General features: G+C 33.0%; 1 protein-coding gene across 2 annotated transcripts in view; it reads right to left on the bottom strand.

Annotated features, from left to right (window-relative positions):
• Positions 1-10,401: 10,401 nt before the first annotated feature.
• Stam (signal transducing adaptor molecule) overlaps positions 10,402-21,775 on the bottom strand; it is a 45,587-nt gene continuing 34,213 nt past the window's right edge. For both annotated transcript variants that reach the window (XM_068374961.1, XM_068374960.1), the window contains exons 10-11: positions 19,227-19,480; positions 10,402-12,101 (exon numbers count right to left, since the gene is read on the bottom strand). In XM_068374961.1, coding sequence (XP_068231062.1) covers positions 11,924-12,101; positions 19,227-19,480 — 432 coding nt within the window. In that variant the 3' untranslated portion in view covers positions 10,402-11,923. The remainder of the gene's footprint in view (positions 12,102-19,226; positions 19,481-21,775) is intronic.

Consider the following 21,775-nt stretch of genomic DNA (forward strand, 5'->3'; position numbering starts at 1 on the left):
TATGTAAACCAGGTAACTTATTGAAGGTAATTTTTCTTTTTGTTCATTATTTACGTCTATCACATTCTATTACGAGTTTATTTAAACTTAAAGTTTTATTTCAACTTCTTTGTAAATGCAAATAGAAAGAATTTGCAATTTCACAAATTGAAACAAGTACATCTTTGAAGGAAATAAGTATCGTTGAGGTACAGTCACTCATATGAGTGTCAGGATAAACGGTTGTTTGAGGGAGATTTCCATTACATCCCTTTCTGGACGACAGGTGTCCGGGAGTGCGAAACATTTCATCTTCTGGAGCCCTTAGGCTTGTAGCATCCAGTAGCCTAGCTAATAATAATAATAATAATAATAATAATAATAATAATGATAATAAGTTGGTTTTATTGTGTGTTTAACATGATAGATTTTCCCTTATCAAGTTTTTTAAGCATTAAATTTTATTAGGAAATTTCGTGAAAATATTGAAAAACCTCAATAGATTATATAATTAGTATGTGCCACCTATACGGTTGGTTTTCTGTGAGCGATCAGACGGAAAATCTCCCACTATCACATATCCACGGTGGTCAGAACAGGTTGGATAGGTGTACTAGTCATGGCCACCCATACTAGGTTGGTTTGCTTTGAGCGATCAGACGAAAATCTCCCACCATCGCCAATCTACCGATTATTATCAACTTTAGATTCATTTTATGTATTACTTGCTTACTTGCTTACTTGTTTTGGGTTTAAATCCAATCCTCCACTGAAGTCGAGTGAACTACTTCTCGGGCGGGTCCATATTAATCATCTAACGAAACATTTTCATTATAACTTATACAATTCTTTGATTGTAGCATCTTCCAAATCATAGGATCTTGTAAAAAGTAATGTCTCCTTGTTTCTTCTTAAATTCAATTGCTCCCTTTAGGTCCTTCATTTCAGTTGGCAGTTTATTATAATGTCTAGGCGCACAGTAGCTAAAAGCCCTTTCACCAAATTTACTATTTGTTCTTGGTTCAGATAGCATATGTTTGTCACTCATGTGTCTTATGTTAACATTTGTTTCTAGTTCTAGTTTGTTCAGGCATTCTTTTAGATATTTTGGTTCATTTTGGTTCAGTATCTTAAACGTTAGTAAGAGTAGCTTGTATTCAATTCTCGCTTTTACCGGCAGCCAGTGTAATTTCATTAGTGCAGGGGTAACTCTTTCCCTATTGTGTAGTCCTTTTATTAATCTAGCGGCTCTGTTTTGTACTCTGAATTTTCTTCAACTGCTAATTTGGTAAGCTATAGAACAGTGAGTTGCAGTAATCAATTCTTGAAAATATGTGGTGATTAATGAGTATGGCCATAGATTTTTCATCTAAGTATTTATATACTAATAAATGCCATGTTTCTAATATGATAGTTACAATTTCTTACCATATTATTTATATGTTCATTCATTGTCAGTCTATCATCCATGATTACTCCAAGATTTCTGACAGATTTCTTTAGGTCAATGATCGATTGACCTATTTCAATTCTTTGGAAGCATTCGATTCTTTATATATCTTTTTCATTTCCAAAAATAATACATTCACTTTTATCTTCATTGAGCTTGAGCTTTTTTGTTAACATCCAAGCCTTAATGTCATACATTATTTCATGTATCTTTCTTTTAGCTTCATCAACTGATTCTATTGGGAAATAGAATTGTGTATCATCAGCGTATATTTTAGATTTAACTCTGTGAGTTTCAAGTATATTTGCCAGTTCAATCGTGTAAATTTCAAACAGGAGAGGACCTAGTACACTGCCTCGAGGCACCCCTTTGGTTAGTTTTCTTGTCTCAGGTTCAAGATCTGATATTACTACTTAAATTTGCGGTTTTCAAGATAACTCACAAACCAGTCACATGCTCGATCTACGATGCCCACAGCTTTAAGGTCTTCCATCAGATATGTATGTTCTACAGTATTAAATGCTGTACTTAGAACAAGCATCACAAGAATGCAACAATTGCCATTTGTTATAATTTCTGTTATGTCATTTTTAATCGCTAACACTGTTGTTTCTGTGGAGTAATTTTCTCTGTATGCAGATTGATCATCAGGTATGGCATTAGATTTTTTCAGATGTTTCCAGGTTTGTTCGTGTACAGCAGTTTCAATAATTTTCGAAAAATATGACAGATTTGATATTGGCCTATATGAACTTAAATTGTCTGCATAACCTTTTTCTTTATACACAGGCTTGACACATGTAACTTTTTCACAATCAGGGAAAACTGCGTGTTAGACTCATTTACCATGTTTCGGTAGGTCTCTTGTAGTCTGGTGAAATTTTCTGCATCTTTTACATCGTTAATTGGAAATGGGTCATTTCCGCAGTAGGTTATTTTTACTTTCTTTATTATTCTCATATAATCATTCTGACTTAACTCTTTGAATACCCTTAGCTTGCTTACACCTGTTATTGATGTATTCCTTCGATCTGTTGTGCCGATGTTGTGAAAACTGGAGCAGATTTGATTTATTTTTTCTTCAAAATAATCAATAAAATCATCTGCTAGGCATTTAGGATCATCAGTTATGTCAGGCAATACTATTTCTGTCTTTAGACCTAATAGTTTCTTTAGGTTCTTATGTATTTTCCGTGCACACTTTTTTATAATAGGCCTTTTTTTTTTTAACTAAGATAAGGTAATTGTAGCGATTTCTAGCTGCTTTGTAATGTTGCCAGTTTTCATTATTTTTATTTCTTTTCCATTTATCCTCCATTTTTTTTTCTTCATGTAATTCATTATCAAACCAATTCGATTTTTCTTTAATTGTGATTGTTTTTTTGTTTTTTTCCGGGCACCTATTATTATAATTAGTTGCAAGTATTGTTTTACTTCTATCAGTAATGCAGTTTATACAGGATTGTCTCTCTACTAGGGTGTGATTCTCTTCACAGTTACAGACTGGTGTTATCCCTTTTATATCCTCTAGGCTTTGTTCAATGAACTCTTTTGGATCAAAGTTGGTCTTAATTCTGTATGTGATTTCCTTCTGTATTGCATTCTTTTGTCTAACATCTATTTCAAAAGACATTATTGGGGATATAGAGCAGTCAGGTTCAATCTCCATATTTAGTATGTTTTTTTTTTTTTTTTTTTTTTTTTTTTTTTTACTATAACTAGATCTAGTATATGATTAGATTGAGCTGTTGGTTCAGACACTATGTTTTCAAGGTCGTGGTTGTCAGTCAATTCTCTAAATTCATTGACACATGGGTATACTCTGTTATCAAGATGTAGGTTGAAATCACCACATATAATTATATTTCGATTATCGTTCAATGTATCTAGTAAGTTATTAAATTCATCTAGAAACATTCTTTTGCTTTTGCTCAGTGGTCTATAGAGTATAACTATTTGTAGATTTACATTTATAGATAGAATTTTAATATTCATATATTCAAATGAGTTAACTATAACTGTAACTTTATATGATTTCTTAATTAAGATTCCAATGCCACCACCTCTTTTGTCTTCTCTTGGTTCATAATAAAAGTTATAAGATTTAGGTGTCATTTCATTTATTTTCGATGTCACTCACATTCCCACTCTACCAAGTTTCAGTTAATAAGCAAATATCCACATCTTGATCACATACGACTTCCTTAATCATATGAGTTTTATTGCCAATGGATTGTATATCTATTAGATTACATGATATTTTCTTAATCGAAGCCATGGTCAATATTGTTTCTGGCTCTTGTTATTTCTTGTTTATAAACTTCGCAATTTACTCTATCATAGGATTTATGTTTTGTGTCATCATAGTTCTTTCTCACACAATTTATGCATTTAACTTCAACAACATTGCAATGACCCGCTTTATGTTCTCTCGCGCACTTGGGGCACGACTGTTTATTCTTGCAATTTGCTGCACTATGCCCAAATTCTTGGCATTTGTAACACTGGTAGGGCATGTAATGGTCGTAAAAATTACATATTCTATATGTGGTACTAAGTTTATCTCCATTTTCATAGATTGCTTTACGTATCTTAGGTGTACATTTTATAATATAGTGTTTATGTTTATCCATTCTTGAATTTTCTTGCATTATGATAGTCAGATCATCATTTTCTACAATGTGTCTGTGTAGCCACTGGTTCTTAAGCTTCAGACTTTGAATAATATCATCATCATCTTCTGGCACATTTGTAAGTTTTATCTTCGGTTTAAGTTTTCCTCTTTTAGTAACAGTGATTTTGTTTACATTACCTTGTTCCAATTCTGATTTTGCCTGCTCCAGGTTCTGTTTATCTGCAAATTTTATGATCAGGTGGCCATCTTTTGTTTCAGCAGTGCTTTCAACTTGGGCTTTTAATTTGGTCATAATTGTTTTCTTATTATTAACCGCTGAAACCTCATCAGTCGATTTTACAATCAATGTTTTCTTTGATTTCAGCTTTTCAGCATATGTACCAGTTAGATGCTTCCTATCTATGTCATCTTCATTCCTTTTCTTTTCATTTTTTAATTCTTTCATTTCTTTTCTTAATTCTTGCATCTCATCTCTCGTTTCTTGCACTTTATTTCTCATTTCTGTCATGCTATCCTTCATTTCTTCTATTTTATTCATCAAGACCTGAACCAAATGATGGGACATTACGACTTCTTCATCCAATACTTTCCTTTGTATGTTTGTTGCATCCTCATTGAACTTATCAGTGCAATTCCTACTCATGTAATAAATATGTTCATTACACAATAACCTTCTGTGGGCTGGTGTTAAATTTTCTATTAATCCAGAAAATGCTTTTTCAAAATTATACCATTTTTGACATCTATCACAACAAATTCCATCATTGGCAATGACAGTCATGCAATGCTCACATAATTCGGTGTCATCAGATTCCACGGTGGCCAACGATCCATTCGCTGATTCATCATTTCTTCCACAGGCACCTTCCTCCATATTGTCACTATCATATACTGATGTATTCTTCATTATCTGTAGAAATTCATTTGTTTCTTCTTCAACTGATTTTCCTGTTTCAGTCTTTTCATAAGGTTTCCTTCTAATTTTCTTAATGGCTCCTAACATTTTTGTAGTGTACGCTGTATTCAAGTCCAAATGAGTCGGGAAAACCATAATTGGTAACTCTTACCTGTGTCCCAGTTGTAATCAACTATTGATTTGTAATTTTGCACTATTTAGTATTCCAATGACGTGGGTTCCAATTTACATAACTTAATGCTGTTGGAAATTATTAACTTAACGATTTTCACTTTTAACTTGCCACTATTGTTGTTAAATTTCAACAGAGCACTTCTTCAGCACGTCCTCACTCCACAAGATCTATGAAAAATTTAGTGAGTGGCAGTCTCTTTACTTCGTATTTCATGAACTGTTCTGTATATTTAGATATGGATATTTTTTGTATCCTAACATCGCAATACTAAAAGTATTCCCTCAGTAATCTATCTTCTCTTGAATATGGAACAGCAAACCTGAGGTTTATATTTTCAGTTTTGTGACTAAAAATTCTTGACCAATTATCTGCTCTGAATATGTTGTCAAAATGTACTAAGTTGGGTATGGTTCGAGTTTCTTTTTCTCATAATAAACGTGTATGGTTTGTGAATATCTAAAAATTGCTTTTTAGTTCTTTCAAGGTAGTAGGTTGGCCTGGGCACCAGCCGCCCGTTGAGATACTACCGCTAGTGAGTTATGGGGTCCTTTAACTGGCCAGACAGCACTACATAGGACCCTTCTCTCTAGTTATGGTTCTTTCCCTTTGCCTACACAGACACCGAATAGTCTGGCCCATTGTTTACAAATTCTCCTCTGTCCTCACACACCTGACAACATTGAGATTGCCAAACAATTCTTCTTTACCCAAGGGGTTAACTACTGCACTGTAACTGTTCAGTGGCTACTATCCTCTTGGTATGGGTAAAAGAGAGACTTTAGCTATGGTAAGCAGCTCTTCTAGGAGGACACTCCAAAATCAAACCATTGTTCTCTATTCTTGGGTAGTGCCATAGCCTCTATACCATGGTCTTACACTGCTTTTGGTTAGAGTTCTCTTGCTTGAGGGTACACTCGTGCACACTTTTCTATCTAGTTTCTCTTCCGCTTGTATTGTTAAAGTTTTTATAGTTTAAATAAGAAATATTTATTTTGATATTGTTACTATTCTTAAGATATTTTATTTTTTCCTTATTTCCTTTCATCACTGGGCTATTTTCCCTGTTGGGGCCCCTGGGCTTATAGCATCCTGCTTTTCCAACTAGGGTTGTAGCTTAGCATAATTAATAATAATAATAATAATAATAATAATAATAATAATAATAATAATACAGTACCTTCAATAGTAAACTTATCATTACAAGTTTAACACCTTTAAGTATATTCCTAATTACAGTGCTGGCAAGTTTCATAATTTTCGGGATGTGTATTCAAACTTCATTAGTGCCCAGAATACTGCTATACCTTATGAAAAATATTAATTGGGCTATATGGCACAGCACTGAGGCCATTCAGAAGAGGTGTCACTGAGGGAGACCCCACAGTTGCAGTCTAGACAATAAAGTGGAAGCAGAAGGCAAGAGAAGAGAGATAAAGTACACTAAAATGATTCTTTAATCAGGCCTGCAGTATAGTAGCAGCTTAAGGTGTAGTAAGGACACTACTGTAGTTCCCAATACCTCTTGGTTCAACTTTAAATACTGTACAATAGATGCTTGGTCTCCAAGGTACTGTTAGTCTTTTGAGATTAATTCCAGTACAAAGGGGAAAGTTTGACTTGGGTCTTTCTACTCTCTCGAACACTTCAGCAATTTTAATAATACAAGAGAGGAAGCATGTCATTTGAACATAACTTAATTTCTTTTTTGGAAACTCAAAATTATCTTATATTTCAAACAAGCGTTGTCAGTCCAAGATCATTCCCAACAGGTTAAGATGAGAAACAAGGGGTGGGTAAAATTATTAAGGATATTCATGTAAACTATGGGAGCTATATAAATCTGAGCCATGAGATTCAAGCTTGAATACCAGGTAGTTACTAAGAGTCTGGAGGAAGAAGGGCTTCCAAGTGGGCACATAACAGGAAAATGAAATAGGGAAGAGGATGTATGGCATTGGCAAGCATTTGGGATTAGACAAGATATGAATTTGGCCCCATAAGGCTCTTTGTTGACACTTTGCAGGTAATTCATTGGCCATGTGGCAACTTGGAGTTGGGGAACCCTGCAGTTGCAAAAGAACAAGTAAAAGTTATGAGGCTGGATAGCAAGAGAGAATAAAGGAAGCAGGAATGGAGTTATAAAGAAGTGTGAGGAATGGAATTTGAAGTAGCAGTACTGCTGACATGCGGAAAACTAGATAGTTAACTGGATAGATAAGTATAAAAATTATGAAAATTCAGAGCTTAAAAACTGAAAAAATGGAAGACTGGGTGCACATTTTCTAACTTTCACATTCAGATAACAACATAAACTAGAGGATGACTTGACAAGAGGGCCCAACGAAAAATCCTGACATTATAATTAGTATGCATAACTGCTTTTCCTTTTTTCTTATTTTCTTTTACTATAGGTCAGATTAACAACAACTCTATTAGTGATTACAGCAATGAGGACACCAAAATATAAACTCTATCAAAATGTAAATACCTTTATTTACTGGCAAATAAATCTATCAAGAACAGATTTCATACTGCCACTTTTCAAAGAATGGATTTATTCAAAAGATCTATAATGTAAAGACTTTATAACTTTATATTCTAATTGTTGATAAAATATATAAAGGTTCAAGGATTAATCATAATATTTGAGGAATGATATGAATGAATAAAGGGGCTCATGAATAAAAGGGAATCTTAAACTGCAATAATAGAATATGGTACATTACAGCCTATTGATGGGTGACATATTACAAGGGTTAAATCATAGTACTTTAAAATGCATAATACATAATATGGTGGGAGTTAACGCAATTCATGTTTACTTTTAACAACAAAACACAGTGAATCAGAAATTTCACTAGAAATACAAGTCACTTGTTCCTATACAATTTATATATACAGAATAAAAAATAAATATAACACCTACTTTATTTACAAAATGCACATGCTGTAGCCTACTGATAACTCATCTTTTGTTTTGAATTCTACAGCTGCCACTGACGTTCAAGGCCATTTATCAGTTGTAATGCATGTACTTACATATACACATACACACCACAACAATACTTCCATGTGCAAACCTTAGGAATGGAGGAAACTATGCTGCATATTATCACCCCCATTTACATAACATTCACAAGTAAATGAACACACATACAAGTGTATACACAATAGACACACAAACCTCTCCAGAAAAAAAAGAATATGTTAGATGGCTGTCAAAATGTGACTGAGTTATGCATAAAAAGTAATATGTATTCGTTGTTATCTAAAAAACAAAAAAGAATAAAGACAGGTGGAGGAACATCAGACAAATGGCTTCAACCCTTCCAAACTTGGAACGAAAGAGAATATAAAGATTGCACATTGCATAGATGATAAATGAAGAGACTTTACATAATCAATATATAATACATATAATAAGTGCATATATGAACATAATAGCACATTTTATAAGAATAGCAACTAAAGGGAAGAAATTATTTCCAATAGAATGTACACAACAACAAAAAAACAGCACTCTAAGATTAGAGAAAGATTATACCCAGTAAAATACAGCCCTGCAAATAAAAATTTCCTACAAGCGTTTCCAGAAATTTCTCCTAATAATTTTTCTTTTTATGCAATATAAAAAAAAAACAAGTAATTGTAAGTAGTCAATGCAAACCATAAATAAAAAGTCATTTTAACTTTTGGGTAATTCCAAATTATAAAATGGTAGTTTCCTAAACTGCAAGACTCAAGACCTTTTGCTTATAATGTTACTTTATCACGGCCAGCATACGGATCTTTAAATAGTCACTTCTTTATAACTTGCATGGACACCAACCATTATAAATATTATCAATATATAACATCAAAAAGAAAAGCTCTAATAATAATGTAAACTTTTATACTACTAAAGTTATAAGTAAAAAAAAAACATAAAAATTTAAGAAATGCCTTTTTACTACATATACAATTCTCACAAAATCACGTCAATAAAGAGCAACATATGTGATAATAAGGGGGAAAAAAAGAAAGAAAGAAAAAAAGTCGCTTTTAAGTGATAGTATTTTCCTTAACATCTGTGGAGAAAATTTACATTGTTAAAATGAAACCTTTTTTTTTAAACTTAATTTTACTTCAAATTAAAGGAAACCATGCCAACTACAGTACCTTTGTTACACCTACCCTGCAATCCCCCCAAAATTATGGAAAGTAATGAATGATGAAGTCATTGTTACTACAATTACCCATTTTTTGCTTAAAGGAGATATTCTTTTAATTGTTCTTTTTTTTATGATTTAGGGATGTCAATGATTATTTTTTAATGTGGTCTCACTATGAGGTCATGAAAATTCAATGTGCAAGACAAGTAAAAAATGTGAATCAGTAAAAATAATCTAGCTACTTTGAATAATAAACTTTAGGAGATAAAAGATGATTCTAAATGTAAAAAAAAAAAAGTATATATATATTGCACAAGCAGAATTTTTTTTACTGGTTTTCATACATGGGTATCTATCTATAGTATATTTCTTACTTTATCTTGTGATTTACTAAACTTGTATTGTAAAGTTCTTCTTTTCTGAACTTTTTCCACAATGGGCATTTCAGTAACAGTATGTTTCATAAAACCACTTAATCATAAGTCTAGATTCTCACAGGGCTTGCCCAAGGCCTTATCATATGAATTATTTTTTCCCTTTATGACTGAACTCTTTTTGAATAAAACTACATAAAGTTAGAAAAAAATTCCTTCAACCAATAATCACCCTAACTGTATTTTAAGACATGGAGGTTAAACAGAAAATCAAGTTAAATGAAATAATCTGGTCATAATTTGGTTCTCTGGCTCCCGTTGAGCAAAGACTAAGAAACTGCCTTGCTAAGACTATTGATCACTTTCTTGTTTTACACCTTGCCTTTCCTGCCCTAACCCTTACTGTCTAAGATGAGCATTGAAAGAGCATTTCCTCTCACAAACAATATTTAAGTATGAATAACAGAGGCAAAAGGGAAGTGAAGGATATTGGGTATGGAATGCTGGTGTATATTCATGTTTCAATATTGAATTTCTGACTCATGTTTGCAAACACAGTAACACCGTGGTGAAGAAAAAACATGGTATAAATCTTTCAATAGTCGAATGCAAAGTCTTCATGACAAAACATCAGCACAAACAAAACTATATGCAAAGAATCTCTTGGCTGTGCTTAAGCTTATAAGATTGCACACTACAGATGTTCAAAGCAAAAATAAAATAATCAGCAAAAGTGTAATGTGTTCGCATTAGATTATATTACTTGTAACATTTACTCACTTTATAAAACTTTAAACACTTCCTGGATGAAGCAAACAGCTTTTAATTACAGAACTATTAAGTAGGTAAACATGTCTAATTACTTGACTACTTACAAACCTAAATAGCAGAAATTTTTTTATGATTTTATTTTAATCGTCAAGGTAACAGATTAAAAAATGTTAAAACAATGAATAAACAGTAGCCAACCCCCTTTATTAGTCTTATATATAATTATTTTTTCCTCGTTCTCAAAATTTTCCTGTTCAATAATTTCTAACACCTCAAAAGTGTATTCCGAGCTTGCATACTGAGGAGACAGAAAACTAATAATTTGATAATAATTTACCTTCAAACAAACATACATAAAACAAAACCTAATGGCATACAAAATTTTTGATGAGTATAATAACCAATATATAATAATTACTACAGTATAAAATTCTCCACTACAAATTTATAACTCCGATACAATATAGCAAGGTGCTCATTAACCGGGGTGTTGCCTTATGTGGAGATGTACTAAAAAAAATCAAGACAGATATTTACTCGAGTGAATTATGAAAGTACAACCTTCTCTTATCCTGAAGAGAGCTCTGACTCACTCTCTCAACACCTCAATAACTTGCAACAGCCACAAGATTCTATGTTTCTGATATATATGACTACAACATCTGCCTAACAAGGGGCTGCTACAAATAAAAGGTAATGACAAATGAAAATCTTAAATCTTGCTTCTCACTTCAACTTATCCACTAGAATCAATGACTACAAGAACAATGAAACCGTATCATGTATAAAATAAGCATAAACAGCTATTGCAAAACCTTGTATTATCACTGAATTGACCACAATACAGTGCTTCAAGAATTCTGGGACAAAATATCAATGTCAACATTTGATCAACTGAAAAATTTAGACTTTTATTTTGATGTAAATTACACAATTGAACCTTGAAATATTTCTATCATAGCCACCAAAGGCTTCAACTTTTCAATGTTATTATTTTTTAATTTTTAGTTCAATATTTAAGAACACATTATCGTGAATGATAAACCTATACAGAAATATTCTATAAACGTTGCTAGCTATACATGCTTAGAGAATCATCATTCCATAGATTTCTTCCTTACTTCAAAAACATCATCATAGTCACAAGAATATTCACAGGCACAACAGATGGAAAGCTTTTTTCCAAAGTTCTGGTGACTTTTAATGGTTCTTTGCTGGTGATGCAAGTCTAAGGACCACCGGACATAGGCCAGTTTTAGTGGACGGCGACTGACACTGTTTTGTGGCGGGAAAAAAAAAAGTACATGCTTCTATGGATGCCCGCACACGAGTCAAGTTTTAGTGGCAGCCATACCCAAAGAAACACATGCGTTTCACTTCTCGCCACAAAACAGTGGTAGCCACCATCCCCTGAAAATTGACCCGTGTGCAGGGGCCCTAACAGCACATATAACTAGCTTGTTGTCCCTTATTTATAATAGTGGCTGTTGGACTGTCTGTGGTTGTGAGTAAGCAGGAAATGGGTTTGGCAATCCGTTGGCATGGCCTTCAGGTGGACCGTTAGGCTGAGGAATGCCTTGGGGTGGTCCATATTGGCTATTTGAAGGTAAATATCCATAACTGGGCATCAGACTAGCTCCGGCATCATGACTGGAATGAGAAATTGCAGCATGTTAGCTTTAACACAGAAATGGTAGTGCTTATAGCCAGTTGACAAAAATGGTACTATGTAAGAGCAGGAATGGCCTGGTGAGCCAGAATGCATATAAATGGCAAGAACGGCAAAACTTCTGAGAACTCATCACACTAAATTCATCATATACCGAGGGATATTGAAATGCCATTATTGGTTGTGATGGACTACTTAAGGAAGTATTTGTAAATACTCTGTCAATCTAAGAAGTAATAACCTATCATATTTTTAGGGAAAAGATAACATCCTAAGATTTACTATCCGTAATAATAAAAAATACAATGGCGTAGCTTATTAAGCTAGACTAACTGTGTAGAATTTGTTTAATCATTTGATGATAATAATGTAATATCTTAATTTTTCTAAAGACTATTTTCAAGGGAAGCCAAGTCTGGTGAATTAGGAAAATAGTTAAATATTGCTTGAGGGTACACTTGGCCACACTATTCTATCTTATTTCACTTCCTCTTGTTTTGTTAAAGTTTTTAACAAAAACTTTAAGCAAAAGATTTTATGATGACATAATTCTCTCTTCAAAGTTTATATATGACAGATCTATTTCAACATTGTTATTGATATTAAAATATTTTATATTAACTATTCATTACTTCTCATGTAGTTTATTTCCTTTCCTCATTGGGCTATTTTTCCCTGTTGGGGCCCTTGGGCTCATAGCATCCTGCTTTTCAAACTAGGGTTGTAGCTAAGCTAGTAGTAACAATAATAATGTTCTTGCCTTGGTGGACAAGAAGTGTGATCTCTTGGAGGGGAGCAATATGGGATTTTTTTTAGTTTTTAGGGGAGCATTGGTGTAATTCAAAGCTTTGAGAACAAAGCAATATGAACATCACATGAAGTTCACAAATATAATAAGAAAGTGAGGAGAGAAATTATTCATCAACTTTTTATCTATAATGTTGACAGGTTGTGCAGTTGGCACTTTTCATTAATAGCTAATAATTTGAAGGGAAGATTCAGGGAAGAATAGTTTTCTGATATTTCATGCATTAGGTAAAAATTACTAAACAAAAAGTTCTTCTTAGTGCTATATCACTTAAGTGTGCAGCTGAAAATGAAAAATGTACTGATTTACATAAAATCAGAGAAGCCTCAAATTCTTGATACAGTTTAACACAGTGCACTGAGTATTGCCAACACCCATTCTGAATATGCTGACATTATAGTCAGTAAGTGCACTAAACCACATAGCAAAACATAAATAAAAAGCTCTAAAATTTTTCTTTGTATGGACACATCAGCCTTAAATATGTCCTCAAGATAAATGATAAAAATTATAAGGAGAAATGGAGTTATTATGAAATATGTACCTCAAAAAAATTAGATACTACATTGAAGGAATAAGAGAGAGAATAACAAATGCAAATGTTCTGAAAAATCATCAATACAAAAAGTTTTTTGTTCTTTTGGAAAGATATTTTATCTTTTTAAAACTAGAGCTATTTCATCCTTAGAGAATTTATGTGTATCTCTTAAAAGGAACACACAAAAAAAAGGGTGAAAAAATTCATCACCAAAAATGTGGAATAAGGACTGTAGGAAATGCGAAAAATGCAGAAATGTTTAGGTAAAATGTTCTCTAAGAAAAACGCTGCATCAGTATGTATTAAGGTAACTTGCTGATACATTCTGATAAATGAAATACTGTAGACTGGTAACCCAAATAGATTTATAACTTAGAATTACTGTAATACCAGACAGAAAGGGCTGCCCTAAAACACTGAAAATTATGAGGTATACCGTATGACAGCAGAAAAGGGTTTACATAACCAAAAAGTATTAGAGGCGTGCAAGATATAACCAAAAGGAAAATCTTAATACGGTACAATATATGGTATGGTTTAACTGCTCATAGAGCTTCTTTCTATAGATGTACAAAGCAGTTGTGAAGCTATTGAAGATTTTGTGCATTGGATTCAACCATGATATAACTTATAAAAGATTAAGGTGAAAGTGATTGTACACTTTCTTTTTACTGAACCCAACTTAATGCTAAACTGCAATTGCTCTTCGAAAAGAAATGCCTCTTGCATTAGAGGGAGAGATATCAATAATTTGTATGAAAATATGCTGAACAGTTAAGTCTCTTTCACTCGGAACTAATTGGGGTGAAGTCTTTCCAAGATGTCCAGTTTTTATATCAGGGATTAGTAAAATTGATAACAACTAGATATACTTGCCTTCCCGACCGTGCATTACCTAAACCGAAGCAAAATTAACAACAGACTGTACAAGATGTTCAAAAGTTGTCCAAATGACACAATTACTGGGGAAAAAGACAACTTTCTACATCATACCAAAAATCTAACACTGGTAAACTTATGTATAATCACCTATGGAAATTCCTTGAATTTTTCAAAGCTATTTTTCTTCTTATTATTGTAAACTTCACACATTTATTGTAACTAAGCTTATTAAAATTTGTTTTTAAAAAGGATAAAAATCAATTCAAACTATCTGAAAACTTGACAAAATTATTATAAAAACATTTCAATTGTCATCTGGAATGGTGTGGCAGATATTTTTCTTTGCAAATGCTGTCAAAATAACTTTACGCAAAGCAATGTAAGACAGTGCAAAGAGCTGCAATTTCAGCATAGTAATGAACAAATGTGATTTGTGCACCAATCAAGATCCATGCCAAACCAACTGTTTCACTACTGTACTGTACAGTACTTACTTTTAACGTCAGCAGCAAAGGTCTCCCTAAATAAAAAGAACCAGACACATAAACAATCTGGCAATTCTCAATTTAATGCTTTATAAAAGATTAGTTATAATAGACAAGTAATGTGAGCATTTCCATTTTTGAATGAAACCTAACACCTTTCTTCTATTACCTTGCCAAAGTTAAAAGAAAATACTATTCTTTTACCATTTCCAAGATTGAAATGAACCACAAACCTCTTCATTTTCAAATCCTTTATGAAGTCTCTCTCATTTTACAAATCTTGTGACTTTATCCTCAATGAAAAATTTTCAGTTTAATCCCATCCATTATGAAGTAAAAGAATAGCAATTTCATTCAATATGAAAAGTATTGAGTAATACATCTACTCTTGAAAACAGTGCACTATAAAAAGTTCATCCAATTCAATCTAATACAGTACTTCACTCTATCCAAGCTACATCATCATCTTATTTTTAGTAAGCCAAGTTATACAAAAATATGTAAAGGACATTTTGTTGTAAAACAATATAATCTTACCTTCAACTGGATCAAGAACATTGAGGAATATATATCATTTAGGGAAAGAGCATTATCATAACCACATCCTTCAGAAGTACTTATAACATTAAATTGATTCAAGTGATCTCTGGTTAACAAGTCACTTTCAAGGTGGCTAAATTACAGTTTCAAGAGTATGTCTTTTGCATACATAGCTATCCTATACATACCCTTAAAAACTTCAATGAACATGAAAATTAACGGTTAAAATTTTTCTCCTTGTTGATTATCTTGTAAAAGTAAATTTTTAATTACCCAGTAAATAACTACAAGAATGTATTCATAACAATATAAGTTTTTTAAACTTAAATTCAATACCAGTCCCTGTAAGAAATTCTTTGTAATATCCCCTCAGGCCCCAGGTGCATTTTTTTCTTCCTTTTAATTTTAGTTTTTTCCCTCTGCTCTATAATTTTCCTATTAACTTGACCACAGTGAAAAACCATAAGTGGAAAGATCTATAAAAAACACATCACAGGAATTTGTTATGAATCAATTTTGAATACTGTATTGGTATTTGAAAGTCCTCTTGACATTATCATGAAGTAAAGTTACCTACAGATTTTTCCTACCCAAAGCTTAAACGGTCAGTGGCCTTCCACTGTCCTGGATTAGAGTTCTCTTGCTTGAGGGTACACTCGAGCACGCTGTTCTATCTGATTTCTCTTCCTCTTGTTTGTTTTGAAGTTTTTATAGTTCATACATTAACCCTTTTACCCCCAAGCTATTTGGACCTTTCCAATTCTTAAACTTTTTTCAAGCACATTTTGCAATACTGTATATATTTTTTAAATTGCTTTAACAGCCTTAATTTTTTTCATAGAGAGGTCAGGTTGGTCTCACTCTTTTGGAAAATGCCTTTAGTTTCTCATAAAGTTATCAAAAATATGCAAAAAAAAAAAAAAAAATGTAAATAGCAGTTTTTTGCAAGGACATACCAGTACATCCATGGGAATAAATGGATGAGTTTTGTGAAACGTACCAGTACGTCCATTGGGGGTAAAAGGGATAAAGATTTAATTTAAAGTTGTTCCTGTTCTTAAAATATTTTCTTCTAATTATTTATTACTTCTCTTGTAGCTTCTTTATTTCCTTACTTCCTTTCCTCACAAGGGTATTTTTTCCTGTTAAGAGCCCTTGGGCTTATAGCATCTTGCTTTTCCAACTAGGGTTATAGCTTGGCTTGTAGTAATAATAATAATAATAATAATAATAATAATAATAATAATAATAATAATAATAATAATAATAATAATAATAATAAGCATGGTGCACTCGCTGTATGTGTTAAAGTTTTTGTATGATATTCCTGTTTATAAGAATGTCCCAGTAGCTTTTAATACAAGATTTATGTAAATAATTGATTTCACTGTTTTTCCTAAATTCTGACACTATTGAACTAGTTAAAACTACCTCACAAATAAGAGGTAATGAAAATAAGGGACCCTATGCCCATTTGTTTTGATATAAAGTAAACACAGTATGAATAAAAAAAATGTGGATCATTTCAATTTTTTTTCATGTACTAACAAACTGTACCATTAAAAGTGACAAACAAATTACTTTCCCATATTATGCTTAAAAATCTAATGTAAACAATAAATGTGTAAATAAGAGCTAAAAGTCCATGTTAAGTTATCATAGGAAGTAACATTCAATTTTCTTCACTGTGCAACATGAAGGAAGAATGTCAATAAAATTATTAGTTTAGTTAAATGAAAGTTTGAGATCAATATGAGACCCAACTCAAAGTCAGTGAATTACTCAAGAGGAAAACAGTAAAATACAATGACCTAATAGCATAATGCCAAGCTCAGTCAGGTCCAAGAAATTAAGAACTAATACAAAACCCGAAGTCACCAAGTCTCACATCTTTTTGTCCTTTGTTGAATGATAATTGGTTTCACTATCATTTCAATTAAATTTTATCAATTCTTCACAATTTAATCTTTAGATTATTTCTATACCAAATGCAGAAAACATTTTGACCTTGTACAGTAGGTAGAGGAAGATATTATGTTAAATTTCTCATAACTGGTTTTCTTTAAAGTTGTGTCTGTTATCAAGTAAACCTAAGTAAAATGAAGATGAATTGGAATTCACGGCTGAGAATGGCTGTTATTGAGTAGCGCATAACTTTGTCAAGTAAAGGTTAAGAGAAAGGGAGATGAGAGGGTCTACTAAAGATACAAATTCCTCTATCCTCTGTGACACATCATAATTGTACTGTAATGATAAATTAATAGCGTTGATGTATCTCTAAAAGGTATACAACTTCTTCTTGTCCAGTTTGTAATTACTATGTACTAAACGTTTTCTATGCTGAAGCTGTGCATTCTTTATAAAGCTTGGATTGCTTTTTACAATATCTATTTTAATTTTAGTGAAATTTTGATTGTGTACAAAATATAGGATAATTCATATGATTCAGCGCAGATATAAACATTATAATTTTTCAGTGCTTTCAAAAGTGTATTAGTGGAACTGGTGCTAGAAAACATCTATTTTTTGAGTGTCTACAATACCAACAGGCTACTATAAATATTGTGTATTTATGAGGATGTTGTTTATCTTGCAGGAATAATTTATTTAATTAAATCTCTCTCTTTTTATGAATGCTTCTTACTAACTGTGTGATGCAAAACAGTACTTCAAACAACTGGCATTGCATTAAAACTCCCATTAAATCATTCAACTCTACAGTAAATTTTTTTGTCATTCTAATGTACTTACTAATAATAGTTGATTTTGATGAAGTAAGATGTGTGTATTCAGCACTGGCTGAAAAAGATAACCAGAATTTGTTCGGTATAAAGAATTTTCTGACAGGCACTCACTACCAGGCCTCTTTTCGTAAAGAATAAAATTACAAAAGGTTACCAAATTTAGTTAACCTGAGAAAGAAATATGCATGAAGGGTCTATTCTTCTATCAACCCTAAGGGAGGTTAGAATTTTGACTCGGTGGTATGATTAAGTACAGTATAAAATAATAAAACTGTATTATAACTGTCATTAGACTGGGAAAAGTGAACTGAGCATTTGACCACTAGAAACCACTCTTAGTTCATGAGTAAAATTATGTAACAATTATATATTTGAGCCAAAGATACAAACGCAACACAAGAAAGAATATAAGTTGGCAAACATAAAACCACAAGGCTTTGACATGAAACCTGTCGCACTTTTTCTCTCACTGCTAAATTTCACGATGAAAGCAAGGCTTTCCAATATACCTAATACTGCCAGTCACCATGTATCCAAGATGAACCTTCTCCAGGGAAGTACCAATCCTAGTATGCCCTGCACGGTACATTGTTTTCAGTACCAAAGGGTATTCCGAGTGATCCACCACCCACTGCTGCATTGTTTTCTACCTTTTACTTAATATCTGTTCCCTTTACATTTCTCTTATTTCGCTGCCATATACCTTTAATTTCACATCATTTTAATATTCAACACTTGGAAAAGATTTACATCTTTCCAGAGAACCATAATAAAGTTTAAAATTTACTATTTTATGTAAAACCCTTTAGAGAAATATTTAGTCAAAATCCTAGGCAATATATATTTTATGAATATTTTTTTCAAATCGTAACCTATATCGACAGAATTCTGAAAAAAATACACCAATAAGAAAAATTCAAACTGAAAGAGAAAACTGTATTACAAGAAAATATCTGGAGATTAAAGCTGCTGAAATCAAAACAAAACTAACTTTGTAACAGATATAACGGTATATTACACAGAAACACCAATAAATCAGGCCAATTTTACTCCATTTAACACTTCATGCAAAATGCTGTAGTACAGTAGTTTATTATTCAATTACATACCTATTTGGAGGAGGTCCCTGCTGATATTCTGGCGGGGGACCTGGTTGGCCAAGAGGTGGCTGTACTGGCGGACCAGGTAGTGGTTGCCCTGGAAGCGCCTGACTAGGGAGAGACATTGGTGGCATTTGTGGCTGTTGAGGCACAGGACCTCCTCCAGGCATGGAGGACGGAGGTATGTTAGGGTAGGGACCCATATTCACACCAGGAGGTGGTCCCATAGGAGGCATAAACTGACCACCACCACTAGCATACATCTGTAACCAAAATATTTCATTAATGTTACATTAAATTCTATAAAAAAAAAAAAGAACTAATTTTTCATAACTTATCCATCAATCCTATATTTCTATCTGACAAAATAACTGAAAATAGTAGTAAGAAAGCATATGATACCTGGATCTGCAGTTACATATCAATTACCTACCTCCCTTTTAATTTAGGCTAGATATGAGGTTACCATAGTAGCACGGCTTAGAGGAGAAAACTCATAATATGAGGGACGGGTTTGTATGGCTGACTAATTTGGGGAGGGGAAAATATTTGAGGAAACTTCAGAAGAACCTAAAAGTTCAGTAATACCCAAATCACAATCTAGTTTGGAGGACTGAGTTAATGAATGCCCCCCCAAAGGTCACTATAAGAATGGATGAACCTCATATGGTACGCTTTATTTGAATAAGAGCGGAGTAAATCAAATATGTAGAAGACACTTGCTGTATATAAGAAAACATTATTCCAAGGAAGCCTTATGTGATTTGGTAATAGTTCAAATAACTGAGAGAGCATTTAAAATAGCACTGCCAGGACACTCGAAAATTCTTGAAGGAATTAATCTTGAAAAGTTATAGTAATTCCTACATAATTCATTACATGTACTGATACAAGAAACCTGCTGTCAAAAACCTGTACTACAACAGACCTATAACCTTCAATCTCTACACAACCCTCTTGAATATTGGAAACAAAGGGAGGTGGGGAATCTGCTATCTACAAAATATAAGTTGGAGAGGATCACAGTTTTTCCTAATCACTAACTAAAAAATACATTCATCTTAGACTAGTTCAATTTGTCCATGGACAGCTTATCTGAATTGGCAATGACACTGCCATCTTGACTTGTATAACCTCCCACAATGAAACAGCTTGATGGCCTTCACACATATAAATCAAGGACACGTAAATCCTGGTGTATGAGTGCAGTATAATAAGGTAAAGAATGTATTAGAACTTTACAAAATTCAAAATAGAGAAATAAAATGGTGTGAAGTTTTGAGATGCTAAACTCAAGTTCAGGTAGTGGCCCAAGGTATTCGATTACAATACAACTTGGTTGGTTGTTGAGTTACCTTCCCTAATGCATAGAACTGACTCTTGCTACATCAATGGGTGGTGAAGGTAAGATATAATTAGTACTGTCAAAGCATAGACCACTATGGATATAGATATGGGAAACGACACTATACACAAAATTTTCCCATATTCATGCCTGATTTCATGGCCGAAGGGGCCTCATAGGATAATGTTGACATCTTTATCATCTGGGGAAAGAAAGACCTAATAATTTGTTGAGGTTTGAGACATCGAGAACTGCCCTCCAAAACCCCAACGCTTTGGTAACTATGAATAACCTAATGTAAAAAACCAAAAAAGGTATCCACACCCCCTCCATCACATCTTTTTCCAGAAGATTTCAAATCTGTGTCTTTGCTGTACTTGACAGATAACTCGGCCATGAAACTGGTTCCTTGGACAAGGGTGGATTGGGGGATAGAAGAATCTTGTAACCTTCTTTGACTAAAGACAGCACCCAAAGTTTGGGACGAATGCTCTCCTAGATGTGATAAAAGTGGGAAGTCTTCTTTCTACTAGGAATTTGAGGGAGGGACTGTCACAGCATTGTACAATAAGATCTACGAGTACTATTGGGAAATCTACAAAAGTGGAATCCTGATGTTCTACAACTGTTATGAAAGGAATTCCCTGAAGGAGAGAATTTTAAGGTTGTAGAAGCTACTAGCTTAAAGGGTAAAACATTCATATACCTGATACCACTTGTACCTATGTAAATAAAAAACAGGAACCAAAATAAGGGAAGGAATCAATGAACGTTTCTGCACCTCAGACAGTATTCTCTTCTCTTATCACAAAACACACAAAGGCTGTTACAGTCGTGGAAGACCCATCTGAAGCATTTTTATCTATGCCTGTACTGTACAAGTCAGATAATCTCAAACAAGATCCAAATCTTGATGGCTGGCAAATCTCTCTTATAAAAGGTTAGAAATAGCCCCTATTATATAATCTGCATATGAGTTTATTTCAAGAATGTTTCCCTCTTTATTACCCACAAAGAAATATCTCTTTTGAAAACCAACTTGCAAACCCTGCATTTAGAATTATGACTATTGGCATTAATGATGGACACAGGTAAGAAATTAAATCGTAATCTAGAACAAGATCAGATAATTGATTCATTTTATGCAAGTCAGAAACTCTTAGTGAGATATAAGGCTTTAATAATAAATGAGAAATATAATTGCCAGCCTTTC

Source organism: Palaemon carinicauda, chromosome 6, assembly GCF_036898095.1.
Source record: "Palaemon carinicauda isolate YSFRI2023 chromosome 6, ASM3689809v2, whole genome shotgun sequence".
Lineage (NCBI taxonomy): Eukaryota > Metazoa > Arthropoda > Malacostraca > Decapoda > Palaemonidae > Palaemon > Palaemon carinicauda.